The sequence below is a fragment of the Tupaia chinensis genome, unplaced genomic scaffold (genome assembly GCF_000334495.1).
Source record: "Tupaia chinensis unplaced genomic scaffold, TupChi_1.0 Scaffold000612_1, whole genome shotgun sequence".
NCBI classification, from domain to species: Eukaryota; Metazoa; Chordata; class Mammalia; order Scandentia; family Tupaiidae; genus Tupaia; species Tupaia belangeri.
In genome coordinates, this window is record NW_006160131.1 from 4,309,811 (window position 1) to 4,333,524 (window position 23,714).

At 45.0% G+C, this 23,714-nt stretch overlaps 1 protein-coding gene across 2 annotated transcripts in view; it reads right to left on the reverse strand.

Moving 5' to 3' along the window:
* Positions 1-17,273, reverse strand: part of ATP6V0E1 (ATPase H+ transporting V0 subunit e1) — a 36,907-nt gene extending 19,634 nt beyond the window's left edge. Inside the window, exons 1-2 of one of the 2 annotated variants that reach the window (XM_014591763.2) lie at positions 17,094-17,273; positions 5,782-5,829 (exon numbers count right to left, since the gene is read on the reverse strand). In XM_014591763.2, coding sequence (XP_014447249.1) covers positions 5,782-5,829; positions 17,094-17,197 — 152 coding nt within the window. In that variant the 5' untranslated portion in view covers positions 17,198-17,273. The remainder of the gene's footprint in view (positions 1-5,781; positions 5,830-17,093) is intronic. The other variant, XM_006158904.3, reaches the window with a different exon arrangement.
* Between the last annotated feature and the right edge of the window lie 6,441 nt (positions 17,274-23,714).

Sequence of the window (23,714 nt, forward strand, 5' to 3'; positions counted from 1 at the left end):
CTCTCTCTCTCTCTGTCCAACAAGTGTATGTACCCTCTGGTAAATTAAAAAAGAAACAGATTATCAGCAATGGCTGCTCACACTACAAAGAAAAGTCACCCATACGCAGCCCTGACGGAAGTACTCAACACCACTTACAAAACAGACTCTCTGGGCCAGCCGTACAGCCTAGTGACTAAGGGAGAAGATACCAAATGGCCAAGTGTACCTGGCCCTAAGGCGCGTGAAAGACTTGCCACGTGACAGGTACCTGTGCCTGTGCCCAAAATCCCCCAAGAAAGGAGAAATGGAGAAAGGGCTGTGGCATGACCATGCCCCATGGGGGAGTTTTCTCACTTTCTCTCTCGCTCCCTCCCTGTTCCCCCCCACCACCCCATGAGTGCACACACTCTCTGGCAAAAAAGAAAGAAAGAAAGAAAGAAAGAAAGAAAGAAAGAAAGAAAGAAAGAAAGAAAGAAAGGAAGGAAGGAAGGAAGGAAGGAAGGAAGGAAGGAAGGAAGGAAAGACAAATTACCTTCTCTCACAAGTTCTCCCGTGTGGCGGTGCTTTCCCATATGAAGGGCCACCACATGACATAAATCAGGCCAAATACTATTCAGAACCTCTGTCTCCTGACTTCTAGTCGATGTCTGCTTTTCTGTATCACCCCACTGGTAAGATTTAAAATGAGCCAGTGCTGAGCCAGCCTGTGGTTAAGGTAGTTAAGGTGGCTGGATCCTACATGACTGACCAAGTGGTTCAAATCCCAGATCCAGCAGCTTGAAAAACACTCTGGGTGTGTGCATAGTGGCTAAAATCCCGAAAGGAGAGAGAAATAGAGAAGGGCTTTTGTCATGACCATTCCCCAAGAAGGGTGCTTTCTCATTTTCCCTCTCTCTTTCTCATTCTGTCTCTTTCTGCAAATGCAAATGCCATCTGGCAAAAAAAAAAAAAAAATTAGTCAAGTGCTAAAGATATGGCATATTTTCTTAGAAGCAACTACATTTTCACAATACAACATTAAATTTCTAGTTTCTGGGAACCAGCAGTTAGCATAATGGTTATGTCGCTGGACTCCCACGTAGTAGACTGCGGTTCGCGTCCTGGACCCGGTGGCTTAAACTCATGCCGGGCGCATGTGTGTGTGTGCCCAAGATCCCGAAAGGAGAATGGAGGAGAAGGGATTGCGGTGTGACCATCCCCCTTGGGGGATGATTTCTCGCTTTCTGTCTCTATGTCTCTCTCTGTCTGTCTGGTGAGTGCACGTACCCTATAGCGAAAACCTCTCAAAAAAAAAAAAATTTCTAGTTTCCCCTAAAGATGTGAGTTTTGTGACTCTGGGTCAACTACAACATAATTCGGCATTAAAAATTAACCTACCGGCTCACTCCACAGTACAGCAGGTAAGTGCTTGTGCGAAGAGATTTGGCTCCCACATGACCAACCACAGTTCAAACCCTGGGTCCAGCAGCTTAAAAAACATGGTGGGCATGTGTGTGTGCATGCCCAGGATCCTAAAGGAAGGAAGAGAGGAGGGGGCTTGTGGTATGACACTTTCTCTTTCAGCCATCATCTCGCTTTAAAGAAAAGAAAAGAAAAGAAAAGAAAAGAAAAGAAAAGAAAAGAAAAGAAAGGAAAGGAAAGGAAAGGAAAAGATAAAGCTGGCCAACCCTGTAGCCTAACGGACCTTGATCCAAGATCCAGCCCCAGAGGATTGAAAAATACATAGGGGTTCAAAGTGTGGGTACCCAAATCACAAAGAACGGAGAAACAGAAGAGAGCGTTCTCTCTCTCACACGTGCCCCCTGGCAATTTTTTGTGTATGGGGGAGTCACCTAGTGCTTAATACTCACTGGTTCCTGAGTGGTTCTCAAACCCAGGCTCGTATGAGAGTTACCTGGGGTGATTTTGAACCGTTCATTTTCTTCCCTTATTCTTTTTTTATTTTTTTTAATTTGCCAGAAGGCACATATGATCACCAGAGAGAAACAGACAGAGAAGTTGGGGACAGTGAGAAAGCACCCCCGGGAGGATGACCACACCACAATCCCTTCTCCCCCCTTTCTCCCTCCTCTTGGGATTTTGGGCAGGCATGCCAAGTACTCGGTATGTTTTTTTCAAGTCACCAGGTCTGAGACTTGAACTGTACAGTGAGCCATGTGAGATCTATCAGCCTTAACCACATCATCAGCTGCCCCACCCTCTGGCAATTTAAAAATGAAATCCAGCAGACGGCGTAGTGCTTACAGCACTGGACTCCCACATGGCCGGCCATGGTTTGGGTCACGGGCCTAGTGGCTGCAATCTCATACCAGGTGCAAGTGGATGTCCACCCAAGACCCCAGGAGGAGAATGGAGAAGGGACTGCAGTGTGGTCATCCCCCTGCAGTATGATTTCTCACTTTCCCTCTCACTGTCTCTGTCTCTGTCTCTCTCCCCCAGAAAGCACATGCACCCTAAAGCAAAAACCTCTCAAAAAAACAAAACAAAACAAAACAAAAACAACACAAGATGGAGAGAGAGCACAGGAAGTAACTAATAAGACTGTGCGCTTCAGAAGCAAACATGATTTTGTGTCGTAAAGAGGGAACAGGTGTAAGATTCGGACCCTCCTTACAGAACTACGAACAGAGGCTGGTTCTACTGGCAGAGAACCTGACTGGGTCAGAGCTCAAGCAGTTTGCATGCCATGGAGTCAGACCTTAAACCAGTACCAACTGGCGAGAGGAAAAAACAGACACAAACAGAAGGCGGAAGCCCATGCCTTCATTTCAAAACATGACTTTGTTTAAGAAAACCAAGGTCTCTTTGGGCGTGCCTGATCTTAGAAGAGGTATTTTCAAGTAAACATACTAGTGCCAAACAGTGACGTTTGCTTCGACTTTCAATACTTTCCAAAAGCTTGTTTTTTTCCTTCATCAAAGAGAGAGCACATGTGGGAGATAGACAGAGACCTTCGAAAGACTGTGGTCACACCATGATCACCTTCCCCAGGCCCCCAGCTTGTCAGGATGCAGGGTATGCACATGTGCAAGCTGCGAGTTCCAGTCCTCCTGGCCTGGGAGTGCTGAACCCACAGCTGGCCACGCGGCTCCCAGCACGGCAGTTCAGTTCGCTGCAGACCACCACCCAGGCTGGGCCTCACATTTATTCTATTATAGAATCCCACTCCTCTGTGAAATAATACTTGCAAAACAGTGGGGCTTGAATCCATTCTTATTTTTCAGGTAGATATCTTACTAAATAGGCCATATGATCAAGGTTCAAAGAAAGAGAAGAAAAATTATTTCACAAAATCAATACTACCCAGCTTATTTCCCCATAAAATAAAATAGCTTCCAGACACGTTTAATACTAGAACATGGGGCTTCTCCCCCAGTGAGGGAGCCTGATCTCACATGCACGCCCCCCATGGGCATGGTCATACTGCAATTTCCTTTTGTCATTTCTCCATCCCATCAGGGCTTTGGGCATGCACGCACACGTGTCCAACATGCTCTCTAAGCTGCAGTCTGCCACGTGGGTCCAGCTCCCAATACACAGCGGCCAACCACTGTATTATGGAGTTAGCCCCAATTTTCTCCTTTTGTGGAGAGATCTCTGCTATAGGGCATGTGTGCTTGCTGGAGAGACAGAGAGAGAGAAAGTGAGCGATTATCCCCGGGGGAATGGACAGGCGGCAATTCCCACCTCCATTCTCCGCTTGGATTCTGGACACGCACACACACACGCATCTGGCATGTTTTAAGCCACTGGATCTGGGACTCAAATTGTGGTTGGCCATGTGGGGACCCATTTCCCTCCAATTTTCTCCTCTTTAGGATACCACCACAAATCTTACTGCTCATTGTAGGGATCTCCAAAGCAATAAAAACAAAGGCCTTTTCAATCACAGGACTCGTCCCTGGCACGCAGCCTTACTACAAGTGAGGATTCTGACCGATACAGCTATTCGCTCTCACTCTTCTGAGCGGAACATAGCTAATTCAAGAATTCCCACCTCAATCTACTTAGACTTCCGTCTGGAGGCTGTCACCTAGAAAAGCCTCTCTCATTTGACTAACTAGGGGGGAAGAAGCTTGTGAACAAGCAAATGTTAGAAAGTCTCACCCTCTGAGCTCTCGCTGAAGCAGTCGAACCTCGTCAGCATCACTTAGCACAGCTTCGGTAACATATATGATTTACACACCTACAGGTGCAGTTTACAAGGGACAGAACAACCGGCCAGAGAGCCAGAACTCACAGTAATAATTCTATGACCTGGGTCTATGACTGGGATTTGGCTCATCTCCATGAACTTCTTTGAAAACCCCCAAAGCAGAAGCCATAGGATACTGGATATGTGTGATCTGGGGTCACAGACAGCCATGGCTGTCTAGGACAGGCCAGAACTGCTGCTCCGTACCTTGTGCAGGCATTAAACAATATTTTGGCCAGGGCCAATGCTTTCCAAGTCATTGAAGTCCTGGGAAGCTGGAAGGTTCTCTTTGAGAAAAGAAAATCACTGGTTCTAATTCTTCAAAAAAAAAATCCCTAAAATAATTTTTATGGTATGTGATTGGTATCTCAAACATTTATAAAAAAAAATTCTAAAGTCTTTGAACACTTTGACGATCGTTCTCTCTGTGAATGGATTTTTTTTTCTTTTTTCTTTTTTAGTTTGCCAGAGGATGCGTGTGCTTGCCAGAGACAGAGAGTTAGAGAGAGGGAGAAAGTGAGAAATCACTCCAGAGAGGATGGCCACACTGCAATCCTTTTTCCTTCATTCTTCTCTTGGGATTGTGGACATATACACACACATGCTTGGCACCGGGTCTGGGACTCAAACCAGTCAGCCAGGTGGGATCCATGCCACCTGGCGGCCCTCTGTGAACTGATAAATACTCAGTCCCCCTTCCTACTCCACCCTGCCCGGGGCATGACTCATTGTATATTCTTCATGAAAGGGGAGAATGTGAACACAAGTTGGAAATGTTTTAACATACAGTCATGCACCGCATCACAGCGTTTCAGTCAATGATGGATCGCATATACGACAGTAGTGCTGTACAACTGCCACAGGATACGCCATATAGCCCAGGTGTGCAGCAGTGTACCTGGGTTCACTAGGCACACTGATGTTTACACAACAAGAGAATCACCTAACGAGACACCCCTCATGGCCTACCCTTGTGGTTATGACTAGTTCAATTGTAGTTACGCCACTTCTGAACTTGTGAAGGTAAACAGCAATACTCTAGAACTATAGGCTGAAGAAAGAAACCACCTGACATATCCCAGAATAATTTTCATTCGACAGCGTATACAAACTATATCATCTAGCCAAATAGATACTAATTATTATTATACTTTGAGATAGCTTACAATGGTCAGGAAATTATCCTCATTCTATTGTACTTGATAATTCTAGCTCAACTTCTGTTCATCCGATAAACAAAAATCATGATCAAGACTGGCTTTATTAACTTGAGAGTGAGATATTTAAGTGAAATGATCAGGCTTAAGTCCTTCACAATAGTAAAACATAGAGTAGCACAGTTGTAATTTCTGCTAATTATAAGCCTTAAATTTGTGCCAATTATACCGCACTTGTATCCCCAGGACAGAGCGTCTACACATCTCTTATGTAAATATACCACGCACAGTAAAAGTATTTCCAATTTTAGGACACTGTTTCTAAATAGTACAAGAGGGACAAGCTCCAATGGAACAAACATGTCAAAGGCACACATTACAAACGGGAAGATAATTGCAACTGCCCATTATTTCAGGAAATCTAATTACAGGAGAGAATATACTTACAAGAGATAGCAGCAAACGGAACAGGTCACCAACATGGTGTTGATAACTCTGGAAAAAAAAAACAAAAAAAAACAAATGTCATTAGAAAACTATGCAGGCACTGCAGAATGGTTTCAGTCCCTTTACCAAGCTATCAAAGTAGCACACATTGTGCACCAAGAAGACGGACCTGAATCTGTACTCCAGGGTGCACCCGGCAGAAATCTAAGCATGCAATTAAACACTCACATTTAAAGGCGTATATACTGATGCCACGGCTTGGATAAACCAAATAGAAAATGCTGCAGTGGGGATCAGTTTAGACACCCAAGTAACTACTCTGTTTGTTTGTATTCTCTGCAATAAAATCATATTGTACTTCAAAAAATATGACTCCAGTATTTTCTCCCTAGTTCCATTCATGTTTGTTCCCCAATGCCATAGGGTGTTTATACTCACCAGAGAGAGAGAGACAGAAACAAGGAGAGGGAGAGAGGGAAAAGTATTCCTCAATGGGGTGTAGACACGCCACAAGCCCTTCTCTGTTTCTCCATCCTGTTAGGATTTGGGGCATGCACACACACATGTCCAGTGAGGTCTTTAAACCATCAGGACTGGAACTGGAACCATGGTCGGCCATGTGAGATCCTGCTCTCTTAACCATTAGGCCATAGGGCTTGCCCTCATTCACATTTGCAAAAAATCAAACCAGGATCTCAGTTGAATTTCAACATTTCTAAAACTGAATTCATGATATTCTTTTTCCATTTCTCTCTCTTTTTTTTTTGGAGAGGTTTTTGCTATAGGGTGCGTGTTCTTGCCAGACAGAGACAGAAAGCAAGAAATCACCCCCCAGGAGGGATGGCCATGCCGCAGTCCCTTCTCCTCCATTCTCCTCTCGGGATCCTGGGCACGCTAGCACATGCGCCTGGCGTGAGTTTTAAGCCACCGGGTCCGGGACGCGAACCATGGACTACATGGGAGTCCAGCGACATAGCCATTATGCTAACTGCTGGTCCCTTCATTTCTCTTTCCAAAAGCTCCCCTTCTAAAATTTCCTGCTCCCTAGAAGCAGTTCTATCCTTCCCATCCACTTGACCCACCTTCAAATCTTAAGCCTTCTCTGGTCCCCTCCTGGTCACCAAATGCTGTGGGTTCATCCTTAGAAGCATCTCTCCCCTGCATAGATTCCTTCCTTTCCATTCCCAAGGTTAGCAACAAAATTCACCAGGTTTGCCTGCAACTAACTGCTGATACATTCAAAGCTTCCATCTTTCCCTTTCATTGTAGCCAATGACTCAGATTACTCTTTCTAAAATATTCCTTTCACGGGGCCAGCAGGTGGCACAATGATTAGGGCACTGGACTCCCACATGGCCAACCAGTTCAAATCCTAAACCGGCAGCTTGAAGATCACGCTGCGCACATGTGCATGTGTGCCCAGAATCCCAGGAGTAGAATGGAGGAAAAGGGACTGAAGTGTGGCCATCCTACCTGGGGGGGTGTCTCTCATCCATTCAGCAGATTTCACCGTGAGTCCAGCGTGGACCAGGCTGTGAAGGGAGCAGTGAACAAACATAAAAGCCCAGCCGCCATGACGTTTACAGACCAGTGACCTGACTTTCTGTCATTAGCATGTGAGATGGTCTGTGCTGGAGGAGGAGACTAAAGCAGGAAAGGAAGACACAGGATGCAGGGTGTTGGAGGGTGCGGTTGCAATTTTAGACTCAGAAAAGTTTAAACTCAGACCAGGAAAGGCTTTGCTGGAAGGTGGCATTTGAATGCAGACCTCAAAAAAGCAAAGGGTCTTCTGGGGAAAAGCGAACGCACAGGCCTCAACGTGAGGTGAGAGGACACCCACCATTCACCATTCAAAGAGGAAGGAGGTGTCCTTTCCCCTGGCTGGCGGCACAGAGGCCACCCAATGCCTGAAGTTACCATAAAGGATGTGGACCAGGGAACCAGCAAATGGTGTAATGGTTATGTCACTGGACTCCCACGTAGTCGACATGATTCGAGTCCCGGACCCGGTGGCTTAAATCTAACGCTGGATGTGTGTGCGTGTGTGCCCGAAATCCCGAGAGAATGGAGGAGAGGGGATTGCAATGTGGTCATCCCTCCAACCCCCCAGGGGCTGATTTCTCACTTTCCTTCTCTCTGTCTCTCTCTAGTGAGTACACATACCCATAGCCAAATTAAAAATAATAATAAATAAATAATTCTTTAAAAAATAATCTTGTTTTAACATGTGGGATGTACACGTGTGCTCATGTGCATGCACACACACACACATTCATACATATACGTAATTATTCACATCAGTGGAGGTGAGTTCCTGTTCTTTGATGTAACTGGCAGCTGTTAAGATGTGGTATTATTTGCTATTATCCTTCTAATAGACTTGAGATCAAGAAGATGAATGTCTAAGTGGTGCTTCAGTGATGAGGTGAAACTCCATATTAGAGAAGATTCTTTCCACAGCAAATAACAAAGCCAAACCAAACTGGCCTGGCATACAAGGAAAATCTATTGATTTCTGTAATGAGAAGTTCGAAAGCAAGGCTCACGTTAGATTGGACTTTATTCTGGGACTTCAATGATGTTACCAAAGCATGATTTTTTTTTCTTTTTTTTTTTTTTTTTGCATTTCTGAACTTGGCACTCAGCTGTGCTTTTTTTTTCTTTTTAGATAAGTTTTCTACTCTTGGTTTTTAGATGGCTATTACAGCTCCAGAATCTATACTTACACAGTGCCAAGTCCACATGATGAAATTTCCTTCTGCTAACACATAGACGAAAGTACTAGGCCTGCTCATTTCCCAAGTATAGGTGCAAGTAAATGCCCAGTCAGTCTCTCTAGGCAGGATGTTATATGATGACTCACTGAGAGCAACCTAAGGCTTATCCCTAAAAATAACAGTAAGAAAAATATGTTATATGACTACAAAGCCTAAGATATAAGATAAGAAATGGAGGGCATGAGAAAATGAATATTTTACCAGGGCCCTGGATCCTGCAACCACTACAGTTTCTTTTCTTTTCTCAGATTTGTAATCTCTATGGGGTTGGCAGATTTTTCCTCAGTATGCCAATGGACTACTTTTCCTGAGGCCAGTCCATTATATCACCTGTTACAAGCAAGAATGGAGCAATAAGGTGAGCAGAGAATAGTGGGACTGCAATGCCTCGGCAATGTTAATCATTGTCACAGAAGGCGGGACAGATAGAGTAAAAATGATCAGTGAGGAAAGTTTTAAAACATTTCCTATTTCTTAACATTTAGTCGAGTCATCTCCCCACTTCCCCTTGGAGTGGAGGACCACGGTCATGCCCATGGTTCCCACGACTTCCTTTTATAAGATCAAGGAAAGAGTCGATGATGCACTGCAGAAGAAGCAGGAGAAAGGAGCTGATGAGTTCCAGGAAAATTATTGCAAGATCTAAAAGAGGAATTACACACTTTAAAAAAGAATCAAGTGGACCTGTTAGAGATGAAGGCTATAATACAGGAAGTCAAAATCTCCCTTGAAAGTATTAAAAGCAGACTTGATCATACAGAAAACAGAATCTCAGACATAGAAGACAAAATTTCTGGCCTGGAAAAATCCACCACAAAGACTGAGAAAATTGCCCAAGAAATTGAGAGTAATAAACGAGAAATACTAGATACCATAAAATGTCCAAACATCCATATAATTGGTATCCCATAAAACAGATTCATAAGGCCATTGATAATCCATTTGAAATCCTGCAAGAAAACTTTCCAAACCTAGAGAGGCACTCAAAGATCCAGTCCCAAGAAGTACAAAGGACCCCAAATAGGATCAACCCAAGAAGATCTTCTCTAAGACACATTATTAGCCAGATTGACCAAAACCACAGACAAAGACAAGATACTAACACTGGCAAGAGAACAATAGCAAGTTACTTACAAAGGATATCCTATCAGGCTAACAGCAGACCTCTCATCGGAAACAATATGAGCGAGGAAAGAATGGGAAAATATATTCAGTGTTAAGGAAAAAGCAATTTCAACCAAGAATATTGTACTGGCAAGACTATCTTTCATATGGGAAGAAAAGACAAAAACATTCTCTGATAAACAAAACCTGAAAGAATTTACCAACACCAGACCAGATCTCCAAGAAGCTCTGAAGGGAGTGTTATACCAGGAAAATTAAATACAGACACAAAGAAATAAGAGTTTAAAAACAAATAAAATGGCCAACTGAATTGTAAGGACAAGTCTAGAGATGAATATTATATCCCAGAATTTAATCAGGAAGATCAAACCACAACAGAAGATAAATTAGGCACATGAGACTGAACTGGTGAAATAGCATTTTAAGACTTTTGACTTAAAACATTGCTGATTTTCTTCTAGGCTCTGTTTTCCAAGTTTAAGGATTTTTGTCTTGTCTTGAACTGTTGATAGATTCATGTACCTACTATTTTGAACAGAATCCTAACCTGTTTCCTCGCTTCAAGTTTTAAGCAATGTTCTTTAGCATTTCTTTGATTTATTAAAGTTAAAAACTGCTTTTCTTGAAAAAAAATAGATGCATAATTTCTACAAAGTCATAGAATAAAATGCACTCATATATTTGAATCATAAAAGTGCTAATCCAAAGAAGTAACAGAAAAAAAGACAAGATCAAAAAATGGAAAGGACTATTAGAAAACAAATAGCTATTAATAATATAAATTTAACCATATCAGTAACAATTTTAAACATAGTTAAAGCAGACATTCTAGTTTAAAAGTAACTATTGTCAGGTTATATAAACTCAAAACATATGTTAAACAAGAAATCTACTTTAAATATATTAATGTAATTACATTAAAAATGATAGTACCTAAAATACACACCATGCTAATGATAACTAAAATAAAGTGATACTAATATTAGAACAAAGATATTTCAAAGCAAAGATTGTTTAAGAGGTTGTTACAATAAGATAGAAAGGTCAATTCATCAAGAAATGTGTATGCATATAATAATAAAGCTTTAAAATATTCCTTTCACGGGGCCAGCAGGTGGCACAATGATTAGGGCACTGGACTCCCACATGGCCAACCAGTTCAAATCCTAAACCGGCAGCTTGAAGATCACGCTGCGCACATGTGCATGTGTGCCCAGAATCCCAGGAGTAGAATGGAGGAAAAGGGACTGAAGTGTGGCCATCCTACCTGGGGGGGTGTCTCTCATCCATTCAGCAGATTTCACCATGTGTCCAGCGTGGACCAGGCTGTGAGGGGAGCAGTGAACAAACATAAAAGCCCAGCCGCCATGACGTTTACAGACCAGTGACCTGACTTTCTGTCATTAGCATGTGAGATGGTCTGTGCTGGAGGAGGAGACTAAAGCAGGAAAGGAAGACACAGGATGCAGGGTGTTGGAGGGTGCGGTTGCAATTTTAGACTCAGAAAAGTTTAAACTCAGACCAGGAAAGGCTTTGCTGGAAGGTGGCATTTGAATGCAGACCTCAAAAAAGCAAAGGGTCTTCTGGGGAAAAGCGAACGCACAGGCCTCAACGTGAGGTGAGAGGACACCCACCATTCACCATTCAAAGAGGAAGGAGGTGTCCTTTCCCCTGGCTGGCGGCACAGAGGCCACCCAATGCCTGAAGTTACCATAAAGGATGTGGACCAGGGAACCAGCAAATGGTGTAATGGTTATGTCACTGGACTCCCACGTAGTCGACATGATTCGAGTCCCGGACCCGGTGGCTTAAATCTAACGCTGGATGTGTGTGCGTGTGTGCCCAAAATCCCGAGAGAATGGAGGAGAGGGGATTGCAATGTGGTCATCCCTCCAACCCCCCAGGGGCTGATTTCTCACTTTCCTTCTCTCTGTCTCTCTCTAGTGAGTACACATACCTATAGCAAAAACTCTAATATATATATAATATATATGTATAAATATATATACAAAATCTATATGTTATGCTTATAATACATCAATACACATGTATGAGGATTCATGCTAAAAAACGTTGACAACTGGACAATAAAAATGTTTGGAGACCTACAGAATCAGTTTCTTTTACTTATCCCCCTTATTCCCTACCTTCGAATATCAATCCTTCATTCCTCCAGAACATATCATGTTGATCATTCTCAATGCCAAGCTGTTGCTCGTTTTCCCCTTCCCTCGACCTCTTCTCTTCTCCAAAAGACCACTGCACAGAGCTGAAAGAGCTGAGGCTCCTTTCTATTACTTGTATAGTACTCATAATTTCATAAGGAAGGTCCCTCATTAACCTATCAGCTCCTAATGTGATCCTTTTTTTCTTGAAAGATTTTTGCAATAGGGTGCCTGAGCTCGCCAGAGAGACAGAGACAGACAGAAAGTGAGAAATCACCCTTGAAATGGCCAGGCTGCAATCCCTTCTCCTACATTCTCCTCTAGGAATCTTAAGCATGCATGCACACGTGCCCAGTATGAGTTTCAAGCCACCAGGTCCAAGACTTGAACTGTAGTCAGCCATGTAGGAGTCCAGAAATGTAACCACACACTGGCTGGCCCCAACGTGATTCTTCTTAGAAGCTGCATACTGAGGTACTTAGGCATAAAACGTCGCAGTAACTGCAATTCACTTTCAAATATCTCAGCAAAAACTAAACACATAGACTCACAGACATGGGGTATTCCTAAAAAACTGGTAGTAAGAAAAAACTGTGGGGGTCAGCCCCATAGCTCAGCATTTAAGGGAATCGGATCCCACGAAGCTGACCACAGTTGAAACTGCAGCCCCTGTAGATTGAAAAATACACCTAGTGTGTGTGCCTATGTGCCCAAAATTCTGCCATGAAAGAGGAATGGAAGGAAAGAGATTGCAGCATTATCACACTACAGTGGGAGGGCGGGGTGCCCTCTTTTCTTTGGCAATGAAAAATTAAAGAAAATGTATGCATAGCTTTCAATTTTTCATGTGTGCCAAAATAAACTTGTACTTTAATTCCATGTTTCTATGAGCTTTTCGAAGTCCCCTTGTATTCAGATAAAGCAAATAAGAATATGTTAACAATTACTGCACCTGAGGGGTAGTTTACAACACTCACTGTAAACTCCTTGTGCTTTTCTGTTTGTTTGAAAGTATTCATGAAAAAAGTGAGCTCCATTCCCCTACCCCACCCCCCCAACCCATGTACTGGTAAGGGAACAACTGAGAAAAAACTTGAAGCTTTCAGAGACAGTGTGGATTTCTAAAGCAAAAAGAGGGAAATCATGAAAAACAGAAACGGCTAAGGAAGCTGACCCCAGGCACAGACCCGAGTTAGTCAGCCCCCTTCCGGTTGCAGAAAAGAGTGAAAAAGCAAGGTGTTTGTTTTAGGTTATCCTGGATTCAGAAAAGGACTTTTTTCTTTTTTCTCCCTGCCTCCTCAGATCTATAACTTCCAAATCATCAAATTTTCAGCATTCTGGTATTTAGGAGTCTCAATGGGAAGAGGATTGAACATCGAAGTCCTCTTTCAATTCTCTTCCTTTTTCCCTTCTCACACGGTTCCTTTATTATCTCCTTAAAGAAGATGTTTTAATTCCTCAAATCAGGAATGTTTTCCTGTGTTAAAAATTCACCATCGTCCTCGAAGCAGTTCAGCTCCTTCATGTACCTTGAAAAAATTTGACTTCAGTCTTTTCAGAAAATAAAGGGGAACTAGCGCTAATTCAGTACTAATTTTCCCATTTAGATATGAGGAAACAGAACACGGAAAAAGCTAACTACATTTTCCAAGGTCACACCGGGACCATCCACCTAAGGGCAGTGTCCCTGAAGTGCACTGAGGGAATTCCTGGGAGGCCGTGCCTTCTGAGACCTGCTAGGTCCAGCCCAGAACAGGAAATGCAAGGTCTGTGGTGGGGGCGGTGAACTCCCAGATCATGGTTCCCTAGCAGGTCAGGTACTGAATCATGAGCTAGGGCCAGAAACTACATAGAAATGGCCAGGGTTTCATTATCCTGGGTCCCAGGAGTGGCACTGGATCCCAAAGTGAAGGGAGGGTAGTGTTTAAGAAAGGCTGGTCAGGAATACGAGTGCACTAACACATGTCTTGATACATGTAGGTAGGCAGGCCCGAAAGGCAGCTAGTAGGATACCGAAACTGCTGACGACACAACCACCACACACACACTGTTGTTCTTTAGCTCTGAGTGAAAAAGCAAGTCTAATTAAATTCAGTTAATGCAAATGGTTTTAATAACTACAATTCTGAGACTGCAGGAACTACCATTGGCTGGAGAGATGACCCTACCTGGTTTATTGGGGGAGGGTGGGAGGGAGACCCGGGGCTCACAAATGCTAAGAAATTCTTCTTCCGTTTTCCCATTTTAAAACATTAATGATCTTGGAACCAGCAGTTAGCGTAATGGCTATGTTGCTGGACTCCCACGACCACAGTTGAAACTGCAGCCCCTGTAGATTGAAAAATACACCTAGTGTGTGTGCCTATGTGCCCAAAATTCTGCCATGAAAGAGGAATGGAAGGAAAGAGATTGCAGCATTATCACACTACAGTGGGAGGGCGGGGTGCCCTCTTTTCTTTGGCAATGAAAAATTAAAGAAAATGTATGCATAGCTTTCAATTTTTCATGTGTGCCAAAATAAACTTGTACTTTAATTCCATGTTTCTATGAGCTTTTCGAAGTCCCCTTGTATTCAGATAAAGCAAATAAGAATATGTTAACAATTACTGCACCTGAGGGGTAGTTTACAACACTCACTGTAAACTCCTTGTGCTTTTCTGTTTGTTTGAAAGTATTCATGAAAAAAGTGAGCTCCATTCCCCTACTCCACCCCCCCAACCCATGTACTGGTAAGGGAACAACTGAGAAAAAACTTGAAGCTTTCAGAGACAGTGTGGATTTCTAAAGCAAAAAGAGGGAAATCATGAAAAACAGAAACGGCTAAGGAAGCTGACCCCAGGCACAGACCCGAGTTAGTCAGCCCCCTTCCGGTTGCAGAAAAGAGTGAAAAAGCAAGGTGTTTGTTTTAGGTTATCCTGGATTCAGAAAAGGACTTTTTTCTTTTTTCTCCCTGCCTCCTCAGATCTATAACTTCCAAATCATCAAATTTTCAGCATTCTGGTATTTAGGAGTCTCAATGGGAAGAGGATTGAACATCGAAGTCCTCTTTCAATTCTCTTCCTTTTTCCCTTCTCACACGGTTCCTTTATTATCTCCTTAAAGAAGATGTTTTAATTCCTCAAATCAGGAATGTTTTCCTGTGTTAAAAATTCACCATCGTCCTCGAAGCAGTTCAGCTCCTTCATGTACCTTGAAAAAATTTGACTTCAGTCTTTTCAGAAAATAAAGGGGAACTAGCGCTAATTCAGTACTAATTTTCCCATTTAGATATGAGGAAACAGAACACGGAAAAAGCTAACTACATTTTCCAAGGTCACACCGGGACCATCCACCTAAGGGCAGTGTCCCTGAAGTGCACTGAGGGAATTCCTGGGAGGCCGTGCCTTCTGAGACCTGCTAGGTCCAGCCCAGAACAGGAAATGCAAGGTCTGTGGTGGGGGCGGTGAACTCCCAGATCATGGTTCCCTAGCAGGTCAGGTACTGAATCATGAGCTAGGGCCAGAAACTACATAGAAATGGCCAGGGTTTCATTATCCTGGGTCCCAGGAGTGGCACTGGATCCCAAAGTGAAGGGAGGGTAGTGTTTAAGAAAGGCTGGTCAGGAATACGAGTGCACTAACACATGTCTTGATACATGTAGGTAGGCAGGCCCGAAAGGCAGCTAGTAGGATACCGAAACTGCTGACGACACAACCACCACACACACACTGTTGTTCTTTAGCTCTGAGTGAAAAAGCAAGTCTAATTAAATTCAGTTAATGCAAATGGTTTTAATAACTACAATTCTGAGACTGCAGGAACTACCATTGGCTGGAGAGATGACCCTACCTGGTTTATTGGGGGAGGGTGGGAGGGAGACCCGGGGCTCACAAATGCTAAGAAATTCTTCTTCCGTTTTCCCATTTTAAAACATTAATGATCTTGGAACCAGCAGTTAGCGTAATGGCTATGTTGCTGGACTCCCACGTTAGTCGACCACAGTTCGCATCCCAGACCTGATGGCTTAAAACTCATGCCGGGCACATATGCGTGCGTGCCCAAGATCCTGAGAGGAGAATGGAGAAGGGATTGCAGCGTGGCCATCCCCCCTGGGGGGTGATTTCTCGCTTTCTGTCTCTCTGTCTCGCTGTCTCTCTGTCTGGCAAGCACAGGCGCCGGATAGCAAAAACTTCTAAAAAAAAATTAATGATCTCTTTTTAAAAAAAAAATTAATGATTTCTTTGTTGACTAAAATCAGCAACAGGCATAAAGCCAAGTCTATTTCAGAAAGCCAAAGGGGTTCAGTTCACAAAATTCTGAAAATTAATAAAACAATCTCTCCGTTGATAACAGCGATAGAACCCTCCACTTAACGGATTTCACTCCGTGCCCACTATACCCACGAGGTGCCACGGAACCAGGCACTAGGAAGACACCAGTTTGCTCCAAGGAACAAAGCAAGAGACAGTGCTTCTGACAAACTGTGACTCAGTGTCACCCCGCATGATCTGGGCTGAGAAAAAATGACTATAAAGCCTAAGAGGAACAGAGAGAGGGTGTTCGAAGGATCCTTTGAAGCCAAGGCTCTATTTTATGCTACAATAAAAAAGGTTTACTTCCAAAACAGAGGAAACCCTGACAACGGGCGTGAGCGCAGGACCGTCCCTAGCCTGCCATTCTCGGAACTTGGCACTCTAACCAGAGCCAGAGCGGGAGCGCCCAAAGGTGTGGCGCCGGTTCCTGCCAACCTCGCCTGCTCTTCAGCATCCCCCGGGATCAGGCCCCACTGCCCCAGGCGCCCATTGGGTGCAGGCATGGCTCAGCGTCGCCGAACCTGCTGTGCTGTCCCAACTACGAAGGCGCCAGAGGGAGACAAGGCCATTAGTTCTATTTCTTAAAGTTGGGGCAATCGAGGCCTGGGCGGAAAGCAGGGGTGGGGGGGCGGAAGTTAGCAAGGACAGACCCCGATTTCTGCAGTCGGTGTAAACTCACTTCCAAACGTATCCTCCCCCCCACCCCCCCGCAGAGGGCCGTGATGTGGGAAATTCTCCAAAAACTCGTTTCCAAAGAGAGTCGGCCAAAGGTCACCCTCTTCACGCTCGGGCCGGGGGCCACTGGAGCTGCCACCACGGGGTCGGGGGCCTGGCTCTGGCGTGCGAGGGCACCCCTGCCAGGGTCTCTGCCGGAGCGGGGAGCGCCGCCTCCCCTCCCAGGCCCGCCAGGTCCTCCCCGCGCGTCCCTCCCAGGACGGGCCTGGCGCACTTACCCCCGGTTAGGACCCTTGGGGATGAACCACGGCACGACGAAGCCGACGAGGCCCCAGAACACGCTCATCACGATGAGGGGCACCGTCAGGCCGTGATACGCCATGCTCGCCGCCGGAGCTGCCAGCCCCTGCCTCCTCGCCTCGCTCCGCTGCGGTCCCACCCGGAAGTGTCAACACTAGCCCCGTGACCAGCGCGCGCAAAGCCCCGCCTGCCGCGCCCCACGTGACGCCCGGCCGGGCCCCGCCCCCGCCTGGGCGGTCTGAGAGTTACAACTCCTTTGACGGATGTCTGTGACCCCAGAGCTAAGGTCCAGTCACCAGGGGCTCAGCAGAGTTGGGAACTCCCGCCCTTTCAGGCGAGGAGTGTAGTTACCCACGATTCATCTACCTCTTGTGCCCTAGGTAAAGACCTTAATGATAGAACTTAACAGCAGGTTGCTATTCTGAATTCCTCTGTGCCCCATGCTAGCCTCCGGGCTCAAGTGCATGAAGTGGCCTTGAATCCCCAGTCTGTAAAATAGTCCTAAGTGTTATCCCCACTTTAGTTGAAAAACCTAAAGCCAGGAGGAAGGTTAAGGTTCGTTTGGAAGGTCACATGGTTAGTAAGTGGCAGGGCCAGGATTCAGCCTCTGTGGCTCTGATCTTCAAGGCCAGAACTTCTGGAATCTTGTGCACTGTGTTGGGGATTACAGAAATCAACTGGATGCCTCTCAGGAGTTCACGTTCTGGGGAGCAGACGGCCTTGCAGACAGGACAGGCAGTGCAGTGTGAGAATAGACAGGCATGCTCTGCTTCTCATGCCAGCCAGTCCTCAGGTCCTCAGCGGGTCTTCCACAGGAGTATGGGGGCTGGGGCAGCAATAACAACTTCCTTCCAAAAGGGAGTGTCCCAGCTTCAAGTCCCGGGGCCTCCTTGTTCACATCCAGCACACCCAGGCTGGCTGAGGCTGGGAGAGATCCTGGTGTGATGACTCTGTTGGGGGTGCCCCCCATAGAAGAGATAAACTTAAAAAAAAATAAAGCTCATTAAAAAAAGAAAAAAGAAGAGGAGTAGCAATTAGAGCACTAAAGAGAAGATAAACATAGAATTTCAAAGGGGTTGGGCAGAGACACAGAGGAGAAACACAGTGCTCGGCAAGGCTGACGCACATGGAAAGGTTCTGGGTTTGGGTCTGCAGACCCAAAGAGAGAGGGCACACATGTGCCCATGATCCAGGTCTGGCTGGGGCTGGATCATGGCATTAGAACCCTGCTGGGGATGCTGACTGTCCGTCCCTGAGTCTCTGTCACCCACGGAAATAAATTTAAAAGAATGTGGAGTTTTTAATGCTTGCTGAGGATTTTCATGTTAATTATGATATATTACAACCTTGGAACAGAGGAAGAAATCAATTCTCAGAGAGGTTACGGAGTTTGAGAAAGCTCACAGCAAGATGGAAAGCAGATTTGTAAAACAAATCCGATGGGCATCACTACAGGCCAGTGTCCCTGTCATAGGCACATTTCATGATCTCCTATCACTTCCTGATTTCTTTCTTCATCAAGTAAAATGGATTCCTGAATTAAATGGGAAGTTGGGGGCCAGCAGGTGGTTTGGTGGTTAAGGCACCGGACTCCCATGTGGCCTACTGTGGTTTGAGTCCTAGACCTAGTGGCTTGGAACTCACACCAGGTGCATGCACATGTGTGCCCAAGTGCCCAAAATTCCTGAGAGGAGAATGGAGAACGGATTTTGGCATGGCCATCCCTCCTGGGGGGTCCTTTCTCGCTTTCTCTCTTTCTAGCTAGTACACATGCCCTGTAGCAAAAATCTCTCTCAAATAAATAAATGGGAAGCTGACCAATAATCAGCAGCTGTTCCAACTCTTCAACCATGATTCTAAGGCTTGACTGTGGAAGGCCACATATTAGCTCTTGCACATGAACAACTGTTTGTCCATGTTGTCCCCTTACCCTAACATGGCCATCTGCTTCTGTAAACCCGCTTGCTCTTCCCAGGAGAAAATAGCCTGTGCTAGCCGTACAGAAAACCACATCCAGGACGACATCCTGTACCTGCTACTGTCTTTGCTAACTAGCCCGAAACCCTTTTGTTCAGCAATGTAACTGCTTACGTGGAAACCCCACTCCCCTCAGAAATAATTAACCTGCTTCATTCAGCTTCTATAACTGCTTGCATAGAATCCCCTGGTAATTGACCCCCTATAAAAAGACTACTCAAACTTCGGTCAGGGCTACAGTTCTGATGCTAGGCCCCCGTCTCCTTCGTGCTCATATCGTTCCTCCCAAGACAGCCCAGAAGAAATTCTGCTGTGATCGGTTTAGCCCCAGCACTGCCTTCGAGATCCATTTCATCCTGCCACGTCTCCCTTTGGAGCTGTAAATGTTTTTAACCAACACTCTGCTACAGGGCAAACTCTGAGAACATGCATCGGCGGTTTAATCAATCTGAGAGCACTTTATACATAGAACGTGCTCAGTAAATAATGCAACTGAACTGTGTAGTTAAGAAAGGGTGAAATCAGCCAGAACGGTATTACGGCTCAGTCCATTTTTTCCCATTTATTTTCTATTTACTTGTAATTGTGGTAACACATGCCACAGGGGCCACGGTTGGTCAAGTGGGATCCAGCTGTGTACACTTAAGCACGGCCCAGTAAGGCCAGCCCCATCGTAACCATCTTCCAGTGTACCGTTGAGTATGGTCACATTGCTGTGCAAGCAATCTCCAGAACGTCTCATTTCCATGAAGTGATCCCTCATCCTCCTCTCCCAATCCCTGGCAACCACCATACTACTTTTCTTTTTTAAAAAACAATGTCCCACTCTGTCACTATCCTCCTGCCTCAACCTCCTGAGCAGCTGGGACTACAGGTGAACGCCACCATTCAGCTTTTAGGGTGGGCTGGGAATCTAACCCAGACCCTCGTGTGGTCCCAGCCTGTGTAACGGTCTTACTGGTGGGCACCGCCATGGCTGGGCTCTTAACTTTCTGAGTCTGACTCTTGTGTTAAGTGGAATTACACCAGCATTTGTCTCTTTGGGAATGGCTTATTTCACTTAGCAACGTCCTCAAGGTTTACCCAGGTTGTCCATGTGTCAGAATTTTCTTCCTTTTTAAAGCTGAATAATACTCCATTGCTGGAAAAGCTGTCCCTCAGTATCTGTGGGGAACTGGTCCTCAAGAATCCTGGAACCAGATGTGGAAGTCTCTTATACAGGTCGTCAGAAAAGTCATGGTGTATTTTTGATTTTTTTATGCAAAAATGCCTCATTGCCTTTCTGACAACCCAATATATACTATGGTATCTGCATATAGCCTAGGGACATCTCCAGTATACTTAATATTATCTCCAGGTAACTTATAATACCTGACATAGTGTGAATGTTATGTATTTGGTAAGCTATATTTTCTGTTACTTAAAAAAATTTACTTTCAAGTTTTTATATCTTTTATGAGCAGGACTGAGAAGAGAAACAAGAAGCCTTCAACAGGGCCTTGTCACACCACGAACCCCTTGCCCCAGCTCTCCAGCTAGCCAGGATTTTGGGTGACCCTGGGAGTATTCCAGGTCGACCTGAGTTTTGAACCTGAGGTTGGCTGTGTGGCTTCTAGCAATGCAGATCGAGACACTACTGCCCACACCACCAAGGCTGGGCATGCTTCTTTTTCAAATGTTTTCTGCCTGGGGTTGGATGAACCCACCGATGCCAAACCTGCAGATACAGGGCTGACTCTAGTTATTCCTTCATGCATTGACAAGTTTGATCTCTCCCCTTTTTGACTATGTTGAGTACTTTGTCATCTCTTAAGTCAAGACAAATTATTTTCTCAATTGAACCCTGTAAGCAGGTTCTGTAAGCATGTGTCGGGCATATAGGGATGCAGGTCTCCAGAAAGTTTTGTCTAAAGCTGTTCACTCACTGTGAATGTCTCTGGTCTCAGCAGTCCATTCCTGGGCTTGTACTGACCAACAGCTCCCTCAGCCAATCTGTCAAAAACATTTTATCAAATGTTCCAAATGAAAACTGTGGTACGGTTAGGTAGGTACTGCTGACTCAGGGACCCACCAAATGACATATTCTTTGCCCTCGCTGTGCTTAAAGTCTTCAGGAAGTAAATCAGACTCTGGCAGTGCGGTTCACAGACCCCTGCAGAGTACTTGAGATTGTCCCAGCAGGTCTGGAAGGGCCTCTTTTTTCCAGTTATAAATCTGCATGAGGCTAAATTTTCTTCCTATTGGGGCCAGCAGTTAGCGTAATGGCTATGTCGCTGGACTCCCATGTAGTCAACCGCAGTTAGAGTCCCAGACCCGGTGACTTAAACTCACACCGGGTGTGTGTACGTCCATGTCCAAGATCCCGAGAGGAGAATGGATTGCGGCATGGCCATCCCTCCTGGGGGGTGATTTCTCGCTTTCTGTCTGTCTTTCTGGTGAGCACATGCGCCCTATAGCAAAAACTTCTCCAAAAAAAAAATTCTTCCTATCCTTCATCCGAAACAACACATTGCCATGGATTGAATGCAGCACTGTCTCCTGGTTAAGCCACATATTAAGGAATCTGCAAAAATCTAACACAATGTCACTTTTCTCACTTTATTTGTTGTGGAAAACATCATTATTTTCCATAAAATGTTATTTACGTTAACACATTATGAGTTTATTATTGCCGTTAAAATTTTTTTTCCACAAGGCCAAGAACCCTACACACAGATAAAGTGAAAAAGCCCCTTCCCATGGGGGATAAAGGGGGATAGCCGTGCTGCAATCCCTTCTCTACTCTCCTCTTGGGATCCTGGGCATACACACTCAGGTGTGTTTCTCAAGCCACCAGGTCCGGGATTTAAACCATGCAGTCAGTGATGTGGGGATTCAGTCCCTTTAACCACCATGCCACAGGGTGGCTTTAACTGTTCAAATGTGGACAACATGCTTTTCATAAAGACTTCTTCATGTATCAAACTTTTAATAAACATCCAATTGTATATACATCAAATATTTCTGAAAGTGGGGCCAGAAATAAAACAATGCAGGGAACCAGCAGTTAGCGTAATGGCTATGTCGCTGGACTCCCACGTAGTCGACCGCGGTTCGCGTCCCGGACCCGGTGGCTTAAAACTCACGCCGGGCGCGTGTGCGTGCGTGCCCATGATCCCGAGAGGAGAATGGAGGAGAAGGGATTGCGGCGTGACCATCCCCCCTGGGGGGTGATTTCTCGCTTTCTGTCTCTATGTCTCTCTCTGTTTGACTCTAGTTATTCCTTCATGCATTGACAAGTTTGATCTCTCCCCTTTTTGACTATGTTGAGTACTTTGTCATCTCTTAAGTCAAGACAAATTATTTTCTCAATTGAACCCTGTAAGCAGGTTCTGTAAGCATGTGTCGGGCATATAGGGATGCAGGTCTCCAGAAAGTTTTGTCTAAAGCTGTTCACTCACTGTGAATGTCTCTGGTCTCAGCAGTCCATTCCTGGGCTTGTACTGACCAACAGCTCCCTCAGCCAATCTGTCAAAAACATTTTATCAAATGTTCCAAATGAAAACTGTGGTACGGTTAGGTAGGTACTGCTGACTCAGGGACCCACCAAATGACATATTCTTTGCCCTCGCTGTGCTTAAAGTCTTCAGGAAGTAAATCAGACTCTGGCAGTGCGGTTCACAGACCCCTGCAGAGTACTTGAGATTGTCCCAGCAGGTCTGGAAGGGCCTCTTTTTTCCAGTTATAAATCTGCATGAGGCTAAATTTTCTTCCTATTGGGGCCAGCAGTTAGCGTAATGGCTATGTCGCTGGACTCCCATGTAGTCAACCGCAGTTAGAGTCCCAGACCCGGTGACTTAAACTCACACCGGGTGTGTGTACGTCCATGTCCAAGATCCCGAGAGGAGAATGGATTGCGGCATGGCCATCCCTCCTGGGGGGTGATTTCTCGCTTTCTGTCTGTCTTTCTGGTGAGCACATGCGCCCTATAGCAAAAACTTCTCCAAAAAAAAAATTCTTCCTATCCTTCATCCGAAACAACACATTGCCATGGATTGAATGCAGCACTGTCTCCTGGTTAAGCCACATATTAAGGAATCTGCAAAAATCTAACACAATGTCACTTTTCTCACTTTATTTGTTGTGGAAAACATCATTATTTTCCATAAAATGTTATTTACGTTAACACATTATGAGTTTATTATTGCCGTTAAAATTTTTTTTCCACAAGGCCAAGAACCCTACACACAGATAAAGTGAAAAAGCCCCTTCCCATGGGGGATAAAGGGGGATAGCCGTGCTGCAATCCCTTCTCTACTCTCCTCTTGGGATCCTGGGCATACACACTCAGGTGTGTTTCTCAAGCCACCAGGTCCGGGATTTAAACCATGCAGTCAGTGATGTGGGGATTCAGTCCCTTTAACCACCATGCCACAGGGTGGCTTTAACTGTTCAAATGTGGACAACATGCTTTTCATAAAGACTTCTTCATGTATCAAACTTTTAATAAACATCCAATTGTATATACATCAAATATTTCTGAAAGTGGGGCCAGAAATAAAACAATGCAGGGAACCAGCAGTTAGCGTAATGGCTATGTCGCTGGACTCCCACGTAGTCGACCGCGGTTCGCGTCCCGGACC